This window comes from Scylla paramamosain, unplaced genomic scaffold, assembly GCF_035594125.1.
Source record: "Scylla paramamosain isolate STU-SP2022 unplaced genomic scaffold, ASM3559412v1 Contig7, whole genome shotgun sequence".
NCBI lineage: Eukaryota > Metazoa > Arthropoda > Malacostraca > Decapoda > Portunidae > Scylla > Scylla paramamosain.
In genome coordinates, this window is record NW_026973672.1 from 1,913,585 (window position 1) to 1,931,168 (window position 17,584).

Here is a 17,584-nt window from a genome sequence, read left to right on the forward strand (position 1 = left end):
TATATATATATATATATATATATATATATATATATATATATATGTGTGTGTGTGTGTGTGTGTGTGTGTGTGTAGGTAAGAGGTGGGGAGGGATACGTGTGGAGCTCGCACGATCACGTCACCGCACGTCACACAACATGGAACTTTCCTTGGTCCATCTATTCTCACCCTTCTCACTAGATGCCAGTTAGGCTATAAGCCTGTCAGCTCGATTACATCCAGACAATACTCCCCCATCCGTCTCGGTCTTCATATTCTCTGTCCTCCATCACCTCGACCATTGTCTTTCCTCTTCTATTAAGGCTCTCTTCAATACCTTGCTTCCATCTCTTCTTTGGTCTCCCTCGTGGTCGCTTGCCTCTTGGTATCCACTCCATATATTTCTTAGCATGCCGATCTTCTTCCATTCTCTTAACATGTCCAGACCATCTCAGTCTTGCTCTATCAGCATCCTCCAGTAGCGGCGTCACTCCCAACTCTTCTCTTATTTGAACATTTCTCATCTTGTCCCTTCTTGTAACACCCCTGATTATTGAGCACTCGCATTTCGGCTGCCTGAATCTTCGATTCTAGTTTTGTAGTTAAAGTCCACCACCATTCAGCACCATATAACAGGATTGGTATAACAAGTGTATTGTAAACTATTAATTTGCATTTTGTAGGCACATGTTTATCTTTTAGTATTGGATACATCTATTGCCATGGATAAATATAACCAGCATTGCCTACATCATACTATCTATTTATTTTTCATAGTTACTCTCTTTATCTCTCTAATGTATTTCAGCACACATTATTCTAAGCTATAAAGAGAGTTTTTCTTGTCTTATTTATGAAATTAAAGAACTATAACCAAGAATATAATGAATTGCCCTACGCTGGAACAACGGTACCGGGGAGGAAAGTCGATTCACGCAGCGAGAGGAGAACCAGTACGAGAGGAATTCACAAACTCCTGGTAGAAAGTCAAGGGCACAACATGTGAGTGAAGGTTAATGGAAGGTCACTTGACTTTTGTGTGTTTAGTTTTCGATAAAAATACTCATTTCATCTCCGTGTAGGAAGTCAGACTGTGGGAGAGTGAAGGACCCAGAGAAGGAGGGAGAGGGACAGGGTAGATTACTCGATTTTTACCCTCAGATTTTCACCAAATATACTTGCGTCAAGCTAGGGATGTCCTCCTGTTTGTCAACCGTAATCTCAATACGAGCGCCCGGCAACTGAGTGAGCTGTGTTGCCTAAGCACGTCTTGTGCCTGTCAGGAATACTAAGGCAGGATAGGAACCATGCAGTGGTGAGGCTCAGATGTGCTGATGCATTAAACCATCTCACACCAAAGTAAGAGCAAGAATGGAAGTAATTGGGTTATATATTATTATTATTATTATTATTATTATTATTATTATTATTATTATTATTATCATTATTATTATTATTATCACCATTATTATCATCATCACCAATATTATTTGTTATAGCAATACTGTCATCAACAAACACACACACACACACACACACACATATACACACATATGATCATCATCAGTATCACCACTCGTCATTAAATATAAAATATTTCCTTGAAGTTCATACGGCTTCCGTGTCAGCACTCTGTCTCTTTGTGCAGGACGCCTTGCTGAGGTGATTACCTGACACGAAAGGACTGAGTCCACAAACTTTCTCCAATCGTTAAGTTTGTAAGCCTTGATTCAACTCAGGTTAACCGTAGTACACAATTTCACGGGCCCTGTGGGAACTGACAACTCTCGTTCATCATGTTCCTTTAAATCTACTCGAGTGATCAAGCTCTCATATAAAAGGAGCGTCAACGGGACACCCTTCCGTGGTAGTCTTTCTTGATCTGGAAAAAGCGTTTGAGTTGGTAAACCCAATGACCATCCTAGAGACGCTCGCACTTAAAGGGGTACAAGGAAGACTACTGAGATGGATCCAAGGTTATATCACTGGAAGACATCTACGAGTCACATTCCAAGGGAAGACGTCCCTTCAATACTCTCTAGAAAATGGCACCCCGCAGGGAGGGATTCTGTCCCCAATACTATTTAACCTAGTCGTGGAGAGGTTGGTCAGCATAGACTTTGAGAGAGGGGTTAAACTCCTCTGCTATGCCGACGATCTCCAGTTGATTTCACAAGGGAATGCCAAACACCGCAAAGCTCAGGTGGCTCTGCAGAAAATCGAGCAGATGTGTACAGAACTCGGCCTCAAGATTAACCCCCTTAAGACTAAAGCCATGCTTATCAAGGAGAGGAGGATACCTGAGGGAAATCTACGGATCCAGGACACTGACATCGAGTGGGTCCAGAAACATCAGTGCCTTGGAATCCACTTCGACTACAGACTCTCCTTCAAGCCCCAGGTCGAGTACCTAAAGGAAAGAATGGCCACAAGGATCAATGCGATGAAAGGCATGACTGCACTATCTTCCGGAGCCGACTATGATGTCTTACGATCTTACTATGTCCATGCAGTACGGTCCTTAATCGATTATTCCTCCATTGCTCTGGTCGGGTTGAATCCCACAGAACTACATGCCTTACAAGTACAGCAGAATAAGGCCATGCGCCTTATTGTTGGAGCTCCTATATGGACAAAACTTAGTAATCTACAAGTGGAGACGGGCATAGCGCCCGTAGAAGCAAGGATCACTAAGAATGTTGCTGCAGCCACAGCGAAGCTTCTCACCACACCTGGTTACCCACTGACACGATCCAGGCTTAGAACCGCAGCAGCCCAGGGAGAGCAGTTCGACACCACCAGGTGGACTCGCAAGGCCAACATAGCATTGTCATCCTCAGGACTAAGATACGTCGGAGCACTGGATGAAGATACTGCATGCGAAGGTTATACAGAACCACCTCCTTGGACAGAGAACCATACGGTCTACAGCTGCAAGCTCCCTGATGCTCCCAGAGACGACACTGTAAGAAGACGAATACACGGCGAGCTCCAGATAGCCAGGCTGACAATTAACGACGCTGCCGTTTTCTACACTGATGGGTCAGTGGACGAAGATGGCAGAAGCGGAGCTGCCTTCATCTACAACGGAGAACAGTTCCTAACAAGACTTTCGGATGGCTGCAGCAGTATGCAGGCAGAGATGGTAGCTATACAGCAAGCCACGGCTCACGCTACTACACTACCCAACACCGACATAATCATACACACCGACTCACAGTCAGCAATGGAGGCTCTCCAAGCAAGGAACCTAAAGGACAACATTCGGCTCACTACCACCGTCAAGAGGAACATCCGGGAACTGCAGCGTCAAAGGAAAACTGTCACCATTAATTGGATTCCGAGCCACGTAGGGATTCATGGGAACGAGTCAGCCGACATGGCAGCGAAGACAGCGGCGCTCCTTGCTGAAGTCACAACACATGTCCAGCCTTCACTCTCGGCAATGAAGATGGCTGCACGACGACGAGAGACTACTATTACGACAAACAGAAACAGGACGTATGCTGCAGAAGGATCCAGGAGCTGTCAATGGTACAGAGGAGTAACGGACGGCAAGAGACTTAGGATTCCGAGAGGTACGCCGAGGACACTACGAGTACATCTTCACCGGTTAAGACTCGGATACGTGTGCAACTGGAGAATACGTCAACAAGAAGTACGGCCGTGTGCCCACTGTGGGGTCCATCAGGAAGAACCGTTACTACACTGGGTGCTGCAATGTGACAAGACAGAACAACTCCGCCACCAGCTATCTACACACCACATGAACCCACAAGACATTGAAGCAAGGGGCACAGCTGTGAGAATGCTGAAAACACTCTTCTCTAGCCACATGGACATTCTCACGAATACAATCCAACAATACCCGCCACCACGCTGACTTAGCTTAGCTAGAGATAGGAGAGGGACACATGTTATGGCTCACCTCTTAGTTTTTAGCTACGGGCCGCCAACGGCAATGGCCCGTTTCGGGAGTAATTTATTATGTAAATATTATTTATAAGCTTTTTTGTTTCCTTGAAATATACTTGTCTGTACTCCTGAATAAATCTTTAAAAAAAAAAAAAAAAAAAAAAAAAAAGCATGTGCGTCAGTCTGTCACCCGGCCCGCGAACTAAACAACCCGACTCTCAGCACTGAGGGAGCATTGTAAGTTCTGCAACGCAGTGCAGATAATCTTATATTTATTTTGTTAAGGAACGAAGCATTTGTGCGCGCTTATCTGTGTGTGTGTGTGTGTGTGTGTGTGTGTGTGTGTGTGTGTGTGTGTGTGTGTGTGTGTGTGTGTGTGTGTGTGTGTGTGTGTGGACTGATGTAGAAATATGAGTTTACTTTTGTGGCTGGTATGAAATTATCATGTATGTTTTGTCAAATAAACGCGTTAGTGAGACAATGCAGCTCCTACAGTTATCTGTATGAAGACTAAGACATGGCACGTGACATTCCTGGTGAACCCCTGTGTTGATGACAATCACGCTGGACTTAACAAGACCTGACTTAGTGTTCTGTGGTCTCTGAGTTAAGAAGCTGAACATCCCCCTATGGACGGGAAACTTAGCGTAGTATCGTGTGGCTTCACTTCTATTTTACTTGTTGAAAAGACCGCTTTGTGTATTTCCTATGATGTTCAGTTGCCGCTTCACTTCCTTTATGCACCCATCTTTGGCGTCACAGTGCCGCCCGGTGTGAGGAAACATTTTGTTTTGAAAAAATCACAACAGAAAATATACAGACAAAACAGAAAGCCACTCATACTGATTTTAGTTGTTCCTGTACTCTTCCTCTCGCTTGTATCTCACAGCAGCAGAATAGAGAGGGATGGCGCGTGGTGCGGCTCTGTTGGCGACGCTGATGGTGGTGGTGATGGTGGTGGCGGTGGTGGTGGTGGTGGCGACTGCTGCTGATGTGCCATTCGTTGATACCAGGGATGGCCGCGTCTCAGGCATTGTGGAGGAATCGGTGAAGGGCCGAGACTTTTCGTCATTCTACGGCATTCCCTACGCTCGGCCACCACTGGGGAGGCTGCGATTCAAGGTAGACCGGCAGATGGTGAAAATTTGCGGAGTAATGAAAGCACTTGACTTCATCAGAGTGAGACTGTAAAATGAGGGTGGGAAAATACTGGAAGATAGTGTGTCCTTTCTTCCAGGATCCCGAACCCTTCCCAGACTGGGGGGCCATGGGGGAAGCCTCCATTCCCGCCCCGCCGTGCATCCAATATTTCTCCGCAACAGAGAGAGTCGGAATAAAGGAAGTGCTGGGTGAGGAGGATTGCCTGTACCTCAACGTGTTTGTGCCCAAGGTGAGGCAGAGAACCCCGGAGAGACTGCTTTAATCTGTGACATGTTAACCTAGGAGCATAAGGGAAGCTGGGAGAAGAAAATAGGCCTACACGTACTAGGTGACAGTCCTTATCTAAAACCTGTGTCCACCTGCCTTCCCGATCAGTAAATTTAACTAATCCTTTTTTAAAGCTCGCAGGTGACTCGGTACTAGTAGGCTGATTACTGCATATATTCCAGTCATCTACCACTCTATCTGAGAACCAATTTCTTCCCTTTTTTTTTATTTATTAGTTATAGTCCTATCCTGGTTACTAACACTAAGGATTTTGTTTAAATTGTCCTTGTTATACCTCTTAATCTAAGCTTTTCTAACGAATGTAAAATTTAAAACTTTAATCTTTCGTAAGGAATATTTTACATCTCCTTTTACTCATCCATCTCTCTCTCTCTCTCTCTCTCTCTCTCTCTCTCTCTTTCTCTTTCTCTCTCTCTCTCTCTCTCTCTCTCTCTCTCTCTCTCTCTCTCTCTCTCTCTCTCTCTCTCTCTCTCTCTCTCTGTGTGTGTGTGTGTGTGTGTGTGTGTGTGTGTGTGTGTGTGTGTGTGTGTGTGTGTGTGTGTGTGTGTAATAGTACCAATCTTATCACAGATTAATGGAGACGCTAGCTTCCCGGTGATGGTTTGGCTTCACGGGGGAAGGTTCACCCATGGCAGTGCCCAGGAGTACCCTCCTCACGTCCTCCTGGACCACGACATCGTGCTGGTGGTGGTGCAGTACCGGCTGGGTGTCCTGGGTGGGTGGTGTGTGGCGAGCTGGTGACTTCTCTTACACGCGGCGCGGCCTGTGTACTGCTCTTCTCACTGCTTCTCTCTCACTGTACAGGCTTCCTGTCTACCGAGGACTTGGCGATGCCTGGGAACCTGGGCCTCAAGGACCAGACCCTGGCGCTCCGGTGGGTGAAGACCAACATTCACCTCTTTGGCGGAGACAACATGCGGGTCACCATCTTCGGTGAGAGTGCCGGCAGCGCCGCCTCCCACCTCCTCATGTTCGTCCCGGAAGTTCAAGGTAGGACTCCTTTTGGACTTCACATTCGTTCTCATCACCTTTGTTTATACACACACACATACACACACACACACAATATATATATATATATATATATATATATATATATATATATATATATATATATATATATATATATATATATATATATATATATATATATATATATATATATATATAATTTCAACCTTGTATATCGATTTGTTCACATATTTGCATGTAGTGAGACAAGTTGTATTGTTTTGACAGATCTTTTCTCCCGTGCTATCATGCAGTCTGGAACAGCACTGACGTCCTTGACTATCAACAATAATCCTCGCAAAGAGGCAATTGAAGTGGGTGGCAGCCTTGGGTGTCCCACAGACCAGGGCAGCAACACGCTCCTTCTGTGCCTGCAGGGTCTGGATGCAAAGGCTCTCTTTCCTCGTTACGAAAGCTCCAGAGTGAGTGGCACTCACTGTGCCAGGTGTCAGGACTACTTGCTCATTTAACTTGAACATTCAATTGTGGATATATTCAAATTACAGTTCTGAGGCCATTTAACTTGTACAGAGATGGGGAGTGCTGCCGCTCACCTTCACGCCCTGGGTGGACGGCCGTTTCCTGCCGCGTCACCCTGCCCTGCTGATAAGTGAGGGGCGCAGCACCCGGGTGGACATCATATCAGGCATTACCAGAGACGACGGGGCTCTTTTCGCCTTGCGTAATTATCACCCAACTTACGTGGTTAAAGATCATGCTTCACTAACTGAAATGTCTGAGGGAATAATTACCTTCAAAATCTATTGTTTTGAAGATTTTTATTTATTTATTTATTTTTTTTTAAGCTGCATTGGCAAAGAAACAGTTACTGGAGGAGCTACAGCACAATTTTAGCATGGCCGGGCCTGCGTCCCTTCAGCTTGAGGGCAGGAGTGAGGACCCGGAGGCTGTAGCCCGCCAGCTGTACCTCCACTACTTGGGCACCACGCACGTCACCGAGGCGCACGCTGACGACTTCATGAGGGTGAGCACCAACACTGGAGCCTAAGTCTGTTTTTTGCTGCATATGCTCCGTAAACTTTGGATGTATTTGCAATGTGAAAATTACTTGTTTACATATACGACATAAGGATGAGAAGACACGGCTCTACGTGAGGGGATGTTACACCTTAACACTTGAGACAAGAGGATGCCGGCAGTGTTTTCACTGTTCATTCTTAAATTCGCGCCTATGTTACATCTTAAACATACAGAACTGCCAGCTGGTGTTCTGTACGGTGAACTCTTCCGTGATCATTCTGCTGTGAAAAAGCCTTGTAACCGTAGTTGTTAGTGATTAGTGATGAATTATGAGGGAGCTTTAAAAACTAGATTCACGTATGAAGATGATAGGTGGAGATGAACAAGCATGTTGCATTCAGGGACTGTCACGGGTTGATCTGATGGATTCTTGCCGTTTCCCTTATTATCTCATGTTCGTAGTAGTAGTAGTAGTAGTAGTAGTAGTAGTAGTAGTAGTAGTAGTAGTAGTTGGATGGTGTGAACGTTCTAATTCTTTTAGTTATCAAAATAATAATAATATATTATTTAAAAAATGATGAAGACATAATAATAGTTATTATTATTGAAAATAACAAAAATAACTCTTAGTTTTTGTTCTTACTAGTCTTATTATATATAATTTTGACAGATGTTCACTGACCACTACTTCGCCGTGCCTCATGACCGCATCTCCGCCCACCACGCAGGGAAGATTTACCGCTACGAGCTGCAGCACTACGCCCAGCTCTCCTTCGGCCAACTGATCTGCCCTTCCTGCGACAACAAGTGTAAGCAATGCCTGGCCCACAACCTGCCCGAGGCACCGCGGCGTCAACACTGACACGAGGCGGTCAGTTCAGTGACGAATGTTTAGGCAGATGTTTTAAGAACACTGGCAAAATAACTGGGGACTGGCACCTTTAGTGGGCTTTTTTCTGCCCTTTTATTGCCCTTGTTTGGAGCCACTCTTACATAACAGATCCTGATAACTGACACAAAGAATTTTGCTTGTAACATCATATCCCCTATGTCACTTCAAGGCAATGAATAACTGTCAGAGATTTTATAAACATCAAGGGTGGTTCTCGACTTAAGTACTCATAAAAACAGAATGTGCTTGGCATAGCCACTACCACTCCTGATGTTATCACCAGCGCTGTCGCCACCACCGCTATACGTAGCAACTATCACCAGCCTTCTTACCATCACCATCACCACTACCACTACCAATAACTCTTATCCTATACTATTAATACCCTGCATCACGACAAATTCCAGTCATTATTGCCATCACCACCATCTCATCGCTGCCATCATTTTTATTAGTAATAGCACTGCACCCCTTTTCATCATTACTTAACCTTTTAATTTATTTATACATAATTTGTGGTATGAGATATAATCTTGTTGAAAAACTAAAACACAGCTGTGTCCGAGTCACTGTGAAGTGGGCCATGAGTCACTGTGATGTGTGCCATGAGTCACTGTGAAGTGTGCCATGAGTCACTGTGAAGTGTGCCATGAGTCACTGTGAAGTGTGCCATGAGTCACTGTGATGTGTGCCATGAGTCACTGTGATGTGTGCCATGAGTCACTGTGATGTGTGCCATGAGTCACTGTGAAGTGTGCCATGAGTCACTGTGATGTGTGCCATGAGTCACTGTGAAGTGTGCCATGAGTCACTGTGATGTGTGCCATGAGTCACTGTGATGTGTGCCATGAGTCACTGTGATGTGTGCCATGAGTCACTGTGATGTGTGCCATGAGTCACTGTGATGTGTGCCATGAGTCACTGTGATGTGTGCCATGAGTCACTACGGAGCTTTAAAAGAGGAGTGGCCAAATTTGAGGCTGAGGATAATGAAAGGAAGTAGGCAGTATGTTTCATGTGGGGAGTACCACATGTAGGCCTGACAACTTCTTGCAGCTTTCCTTACTTTCTTGTGTTTTTTTTTGTTCTGACATGAGTGAATCACATCTTCCTTTTCTTATCTTTTCCGTTCGGCGTTTCCCTCGAGTGAGTGGTTGGCGCAATGTACGAGCCTATCCTGTTGTTTCTGTCCCTTGAATCTTCCTCTGTGACTGCTATTGTTTGCAGTTCTAAAGCAATTCCACCCCTCCATCTCCTTCTCTGTCGTCCTCCCAGTTTTCTTCCCTCAAATGTTTTTTTCCAGGAATTTTTAATCGGTTTCTGATCGTCAATTCTGACAGGGGTGAGTCACGTAGACGATCTGTACTACTTGTTCCGCGGCGGCCCTCTCTTGTCGCCACGAACAGCACCCCCACAGCGCCCCAAGGACTTACAGCTGCCCGACGACCTCACCCTCAGGGACATCATCACGACTCTGTGGACCAACTTTGCTGCCACGGGGTGAGATGGAGGACGGAGGTCCTGATTTCAGAAGTCTTTATGGAAGACTGAGAGTTTTAGAGTGGGCAAGATGATTAAGTATTGCTTATCAGTGCACTAACTTTGCTGCCGCGGGGTGAGATGGAAGGTGGGACCCTTTTGTGGAGGAGACTGACAGTTTTAGAGGATAAGATGATAAAAGTAAGACTTATCATTGTACCATTGCTGCATTAGAGGCTCTTCAGGAAGTGCTGATGTCAGGTAAGACTTATCAATGCTTCCATCAATTCACTGTGACACGGTGACACCAACAACAACGATAGTTTGCCTGTGTACTACATATCACTGCAAAAAATTACCTCTTTACTGCATAGATTAGACAAGTGAGTTGGTGATGGTGGGCAGTGGTGAGAAAACACAGAATTAAGCAGGGGATCTTTATTTCTACAATGTTTTGATGGTGTTGAAAAGTTAGAGAAAAAGATCTGCTTAATCCTGCTATTCCTCACCACCACACTCCAATAATTACTTTTTGTATTACTCATCATTGCAGCAATAGTTTATTTTTGTATCACTCATCATTGCAATGATAATAAATCTTTGTATTACTCACCAGTCCAACAGTGGTCTGTCTTTTATTACTCATCATTATAATTATAATTTTTCGTTATTTCTCACCAGGAACCCAACCCCTGATAGCTCTCTGGGCTTCACGTGGGAAGCCAGCACACCAGAGAATCTGCAGTACCTCTCCCTCACGCCCTCGCCCTCCATGAAGCCAGACGACCGCAAGGAGGTGAGGGATGTTGCTTACTTAATTATTTACTATGAAAGATGTATTAGGCACTGGTATATTTCTATTCGTGTACTTATAAGCGTGTAAGGCGAACGCTTAGAAAATATGTTGATGAGGGGGTGAGGGGGTAACAGACCTCAGGGTTACAAAAAAAAAAAAAATAGGAAAAAAGGCCCACTGAAGGTGCCAGTTCCGGAAGAAGAGAGCAAGAAGGGTTATCCATAACTAGAGAAGTGTCTGGAAACCTTATGTATTAGATAATTACATGGTCCATTTTCTATTTAAATTTTGACGTGGCAGAATTATTTACATAACTACATTTTTTTTTCTTTATGAGTGTCGCTATTTGTGTTTTATAAATGTCACGCTCCGAGTATCTAGAGCGCATCCTTTGTCAAGCACTATCCATTTCACCCCCTCAGTAAGTGGTTCATGCAGGTTCTTTCTTTTCACAGACACGCAAGTTCCACAACTCTCTTCCCATCCAGGAAAATTTGATGCTTCACCCGCACCTGGTGAAGGTGCCTCAGGGTGCCACGCGCAGTTCACGTCATGAATTGTGATTTACCAACTCCTGACTAAATGCAAACAGTAACAAGCACCGCCTACCTAACAACATAACTTAGATATAACCACTTTATATATATATATATATATATATATATATATATATATATATATATATATATATATATATATATATATATATATATATATATATATATATATATATATATATATATATATAATGAGAGAAGAGGACGAACAAGTGAGGAGGGCAATGATGGTGGAGGTTAGGGGGAGAAGGAGGGTTGGGAGACAAAAGAATAAGATGGAGAGTCGTAATAAGAAGTGATATGAACAAGCTGGGAGTGCAAGAAGATAGAAACAGATGGAGAAGGATAACTCCAGCGGCTGACCCTGCAATACACTGGGATTAAGGTCGTATGAAGAAGGATATATATATATATATATATATATATATATATATATATATATATATATATATATATATATATATATATATATATATATATATATATATATATATATATATATATATATATATATATATATATATATGATGGGCCCTAACTCAGTGCAAACAAACGAAAAAAACGTCCACTGAGGTGCCAGTCAGTAAAGAAAAAAAAATCAAATTTAAGGATAACTGTCTTGAAACCGAACACTTTCATTATTACCACGCTTAGAGAAATGCTTAGGTGTTATGATGGAGTGATTATGAAGTGTTTTGAGGAGTTGTATGGCTTACGAGTTGTGATGTGGTGGAATTGTGAGGAACTAAGGAGATAAACACCATCTGATTATTAAGAAAGTCGAGGGTGTAAAGCGCTGCTGCGTCTGATTTACTCCTATAAAAATGGGTTGATTTGCTGTGAGGAGTCACTTCGAAACAAGCAGAGGTGGCGGCAGTGGTGGGCGCGGAAGTGAAATATAGAAACAGTTTTTGAAGAGGCTGGTGACATTTGATGAGGTACCGGCGTGCTCGGAACTAAGGGTACACGTGGAAAAGTGCCAAGCAAACCTCGCGCGAACACACCCAGGACGTGTCCTCCCGCGGCGTGCATTAAACATCAAAGCGCCCTTTGCTCAGTGGTCACCTTTACCTGGGCCGGCGCCGCCTCAGAGCTGGGCGGGGGCGGAGGGAACCCAACCCTCTTCCCTTCGCATTCCACCCTTCAAAAAAAAAAAAAAAAAAAAAAAAAAAACAAGACTCAAAGCTGAACTGAAAACAAGACAAGGATTAAGAGGAACACTGTGTGCACTTAGAAAGCTTAAGGGCGCGGAAAAACAACAACAAAAAAAAGGGAGGAAAAAGTAATGAGAAACGGCGCGTGCACTCAAGACTCAAAAGATAATGAAACACAGAAGGGCCTGAGACAAGAAACAAGAGACAAGAGCTGCGGCCAATTGGATCTACACAAGAAAAAAATAAAAATAATAAGGTGAGATCACAATGGAAAGTACAAAGATCCAAAAGCAGCGACAAAGGAAATATATATATTGTGAAGTTACATTACTGTGTGTGTGTGTGTGTGTGTGTGTGTGTGTGTGTGTGTGAGAGAGAGAGAGAGAGAGAGAGAGAGAGAGAGAGAGAGAGAGAGAGAGAGAGAGAGAGAGAGAGAGAGAGAGAGAGAGAGAGAGAGAGAGAGAGAGAGAGAGAGAGAGAGAGAGAGAGAGAGAGTCCACACCAAGGCTCACTTACAAAACAAAGGAAAATCACGGCCCTACGTAGATGGAAAAAAAAAAAAAAAGAATAAAAGGAAAGAAAATCAAGAATATTGTAAAAAAAAAAATCAGAGGGCAGCACTATACATACATACGACAAAAAAAAAATAGATAAATAAAAACAGAAGTACAAATAAATTTAAAGATAAATAAAAGAAAAAAAAAATAAGCAAACAAAACACCCCCAAAAAATAAATCATGTGATTTACACACAAGTATGTAAGAATATAAGAACATAAGAAAATAAGCGAAGCTACAAGAAGCCGTCAGTCAGAGATGCTCTGGCCAAAGAAAAAAAAAAAAAAGAATAAAGAGAAGAAAATAAAAAAGTTTTAAAACTTGGTGGCATCAACATCTGCAGAGTAATACGACACGTTTTTAGTGTCCACGAAGCTGTATTTCTCGTAGCCTAACTTAAACCAACTGAGGGCGGAGCAACACATCTACTAGTGTCCACGAATCTGCCCACAATCTAGCCTAACCCATCCTAACCTGACAGCTGAGCAACACACCAGCTTATAGTCTCCACGAACCAGTGCTGCTCGCAACCTAACCTTACCTAACCTAACCCAACACGAGAGAGAAGTAACACATCTACATCTAGTCTCCACTAACCTGTACTGCTCGCATCCTGACCTAACCTCCACGAACCACTGGTCGCAACCTCCTTCTAACAGTATAACCTCAAACAAAACCATGCAAGTAATAGAGAGGTACATTCCCCACTCCGAGCTGGCGGTTAATTTACGTGGAAAAGGTTGCAGCCTCCGCCATCCTTTATCCTGAAGGAAGCACCGCAGGATTCTTCCCTTCCTGCGAGGTGGTCATGTGGTCATGGCCGCCTCCCTGGGCTGCAACATTTTTATTGGCTTTTCCTATTTGTCTTTTTTTTTTTTTTCTCTCGTTAACTTTGGAACTAATTAACTTCTGAGGGTTTTTTCCTCCAGCAATGACCTTTCTCTCGTCAAGGATAAAGTCATCCATTATATGAAGTTTTCATCGACAAAAACATTGATACTGTTTTCTTTCCTAGAGTGTATGTAAGTCTTTCTTCTCTTAGAAGGACGCAACTTCGATCCGAATACGTAATTATGTCAGGAATTAAGCTTTTCCTAATAAAACTTTCATGTACGGACAAACCTTTCTTAATAAAGCTTTCATATACAGAGAACATCGTTCACATTCCTGCACAAAGCTTTCTACTTTATTTGTTTATTTTTTTTAGATGAAGCTGCCTGGGAGTGATATACATGCCTGTAAAAGAGGCTGGCTAGAGACCGCAAGAGCAAAAGAAAAAAATATATACGGCTCCTTTCAACATGCAACTTACTACTAACCAGGTAAGAATGCTTAGCACATACTCCATTTCCCGCTGGAGGGACAGACCCGCCAGGTGTCTGCAATACCCACATATATTCAGAACGAAGCTTTCAGCAGCACACGAAGATATCTCTCTCCACGCTGCATCACTGCAGCAATATGTGTTGGGTATAGGTATTTCTCCTTCTGCACGATAAATAGAAATTTAAAGGCATCGTATAAGGAGAAATCGTGACGTGAAAACATCATGTAAATTCACTTAAACTTAATATATTTTAAGTCCCTGCTCAAGACTACTGACTCCATTATCAATTTTTTTTTTTTTAATCAGAAAATGCAAGACTATTTGAACGTCAACTTAAAAAAAAAGAAAAGATTAACCAATTGATTGAGTGACTGGCAGACTGTTTGCTTGTTTTCTTAATTGATTTATAGATAAAACTGACTGACATTGATTGGAACGTCAGCTGAAAAAATAAATGACCGACTGATTGAGTAACTGACTGACTGACACCAAGATGACAAGGTCATATTGCTCGGAAGGTGAAAATATTAAGCTAAAAACACCATCAAAATACAAGAACAAGTTAATGCTAAAACATATGTACTGTAACTGACTGACACTTGACATCGATGATCCGGAGTGGGAGACGGTACACAGCGACACTGCACGGCACCAGCAGTTCACCAGGACACAGTTTGGGGAAAGAGATCGAGGGCAAGACAAAGAGAGAGGTGGAGGGATGGAATTACGGTAGAACTACAAAGGATAGGAGTCACTGAGGAAGATGCAGAGGACAGAAACAACTGGAAGAGACTGGTACATGGCGCTAACCCACGACACTAGGGAAACTGCCAAAAACGACGCAGTGAGTGGGGCGTTGAACCTGGAATAGAGGCGAAAGGCGAGTGGTGGGAGGAGATGACGTCCCTTGGTGGGCGGAGCAAGAACCCTCATCACCTGCTCCCCACTGATTGGATGGCAGCTTCAAATACGTAACAAGATAATTCTATTTTCACTGCAGACGCCCTGAACTCCTGCTAAACCCTTATTTGCACAAGGATTTAGAGACCTCGTTAAGCTGGAAACAAGAGGCCATATTCTCTAGAATTTCCGAGAGGACACAGCCGCTTCAGGGATCAGTCCACCAGCATCTGTGCACTCCGCGGCTGTGTGCTGTGTGGTTGTATGACTGTGTGGATGTGTGTTGTGTGGCTTTGTGCTGTGCTGTGCTGTGTGTGTGTGTGTGTGTGTGTGTGTGTGTGTGTGTGTGTGTGTGTGTGTGTGTGTGTGTGTGTGTGTGGTTGAGCGGCTGTGTGCTGTGTGGCTCTGCCTTTGTGGCTGTGCTGTTTGGCTGGGTTGAACGGCGGCTCCTGTTGCTGCTGCTGCCGCTGCTGTTACTACTCGTGTTGCAAAGTTTAAAATAAAAACTATCACTGAGAAAACACAAGCGTGTAGCCAGTACAGCAGCTATCCGTGTGTGTGTGTGTGTGTGTGTGTGTGTGTGTGTGTGTGTGTGTGTGTGTGTGTGTGTGTGTGTGTGTTTCCAGAACTGTGCATTCAGGTCACTTGATCTGTGACAGTTAGAAAAAAAATACTATCTCGGCGGGAAGCACTCAGAGATTATAAATTCCGATGCCCATAAACTCTAATTATCATGACAAATCTTTCAGAGATGCTCAAACAGGTCTACATATTATATATATATATATATATATATATATATATATATATATATATATATATATATATATATATATATATATATATAGAGAGAGAGAGAGAGAGAGAGAGAGAGAGAGAGAGAGAGAGAGAGAGAGAGAGAGAGAGAGAGAGAGAGAGAGAGAGAGAGAGAGAGAGAGAGAGAGAGAGAGAGAGAGAGAGAGAGAGAGAGAGAGAGAGGAGAGAGAGAGAGAGGAGAGGAGAGAAGGAGAGAGAGAGAGAGACTCGAACCAGCACTGTTTATCCTCGCGGCTTTAATCTGCTGCGGAAGGGAACGAATTATTGTGGTGATGAATGTAATTAGTGTGTCGGAAGCAGAGACAAAACGAAAAGGCAACATCGAGCGCTGGGTCTCTGGTCTCACTCTGGCGACTAAGGACACTCACGATCGTCTTCCGCGAGAAAAGAGTCAACTTGGCCTCGTACTCAGAAAGTCTTCGCTCACTTACCACGACTAAAAGGCCACAGAGATGCTTAACCGGCTTCTCAAGACTGTTTCTCCTGTTATTAGTGTAGGTACCATGTCAATCTGTCACTAAAAGCGTAAAAATAGCCTTAAAAACCCTTGTAGCTTCAACTAGAGCCTCTTGTAAGTAGTGGAAGTGCTTTGAAATAAGTTCTCTTGGTCACTCAGAAGGCAGCGTGACACTATAATGACAACAACCATGCAGAAGACAGAAAGGACATTAGTGGAAATTACCAGTTTCAAAATAAATATATAAAGAAAACTATACATAAATTCTAGTTAATAGGGGGAAAGAGAAGGAAAGATAAGGGTGTGTTTTGAAGGGCAATGCATGTAGTGACATTCTGGCACCATTTGATTACATTGACTGTAGATCGACACAGACTGAGAATTTCACCTGCAAAATTAGATCAGATTGGCCACAAATTCACAGCTTGATTGACGCAAACATTGGGTGGGGTGTTTGTCACCTCCACGATTACATTAAATCAGACTGACAACTTGATCACTAATCATTGCTAAGAAAAGTAATAAAGGAAAAGAGAGGAAGAAATGACAAGAAAAGAAAAAAAAACCACCTTGGCGCTGGATGATGAGTGTTTCTTAGTGCGGAGGGGAGTGTTGGTGTGGGAGGGGAACGAAGGGTGTGTTGCGTGTTGCATGGCTGGGGAGGAAGTGAAGACGTGAGAAGGTGACTTGGCGTGACTTACAAAGGGTAATAACAATACAACACCTGTGGCACGTGTCGGATACATGTTTCCGCCTCCACTGTTATCTAGAAACGGAGACGTGTGTGTGTGTGTGTGTGTGTGTGTGTGTGTGTGTGTGTGTGTGTGTGTGTGTGTGTGTGTGTGTGTGTGTGTGCGTGTGTATTTTTATACACTTTATGTAATCTTAGGCTTACGGACAAAAAAATACTGAGGAAAAAATATTTACGTATGTGTATTTCCCGATAGGCTCGTCTCTTAAGAAACTTGTATTTCGAAAAGCCTCGGCACGACGGTGAGCTTTGTTTTAGAGGAGGCCAGACGACTGGTGGCGAGGACTCAGGTCGCCCGCAGGTGTGTGGCGCACGCAGGTGTGTGCCGCCCGCAGGTGTGTGCCGCCCGCCGCCACCTCATGTCAATAAACAGTCTCCTTTTGTCGCGTGTTTCCATTACGCCTTCTTCAGAACCAAGACGTCCATGTAGCTTCAATGACTCCTTGGTAAGAAGTACGACATTCTTTACTTCACTTGTCGCGTGTTTCCTTCACGCCTCACCTTTTTTTTTTTTTTTTTTTGTGTAGGAAGGATACTGGCCAAGGGCAACAAAAATCTAATAA

General features: G+C 43.5%; 2 protein-coding genes across 5 annotated transcripts; both read left to right on the plus strand.

Moving 5' to 3' along the window:
* Positions 1-1,891: 1,891 nt before the first annotated feature.
* On the plus strand, positions 1,892-3,862 carry LOC135096800 (uncharacterized). The gene has a single exon (XM_063998557.1). The coding sequence runs from the start codon at positions 1,892-1,894 to the stop codon at positions 3,860-3,862; it is 1,971 nt and encodes a 656-aa protein (XP_063854627.1).
* Positions 3,863-4,808: 946 nt separating this feature from the next.
* Positions 4,809-11,133, plus strand: LOC135096787 (putative inactive carboxylesterase 4). Of its 4 annotated transcripts, none has more exons than XM_063998541.1 (11): positions 4,809-5,016; positions 5,132-5,284; positions 5,914-6,058; positions 6,148-6,333; positions 6,583-6,776; positions 6,886-7,036; positions 7,161-7,339; positions 8,006-8,144; positions 9,568-9,727; positions 10,388-10,502; positions 10,958-11,133. In XM_063998541.1, the coding sequence occupies exons 1-11, from the start codon at positions 4,834-4,836 to the stop codon at positions 11,063-11,065; spliced, it is 1,713 nt and encodes a 570-aa protein (XP_063854611.1). In that variant the 5' UTR covers positions 4,809-4,833; the 3' UTR covers positions 11,066-11,133. The 4 variants fall into 4 exon arrangements, with proteins under 4 accessions (XP_063854611.1, XP_063854614.1, XP_063854613.1 ...); XM_063998542.1 differs by having other exon boundaries at positions 4,894-5,016; positions 5,115-5,284; XM_063998544.1 differs by lacking the exons at positions 9,568-9,727; positions 10,958-11,133 and having other exon boundaries at positions 8,006-8,206.
* The last annotated feature ends 6,451 nt before the right edge of the window (positions 11,134-17,584 follow it).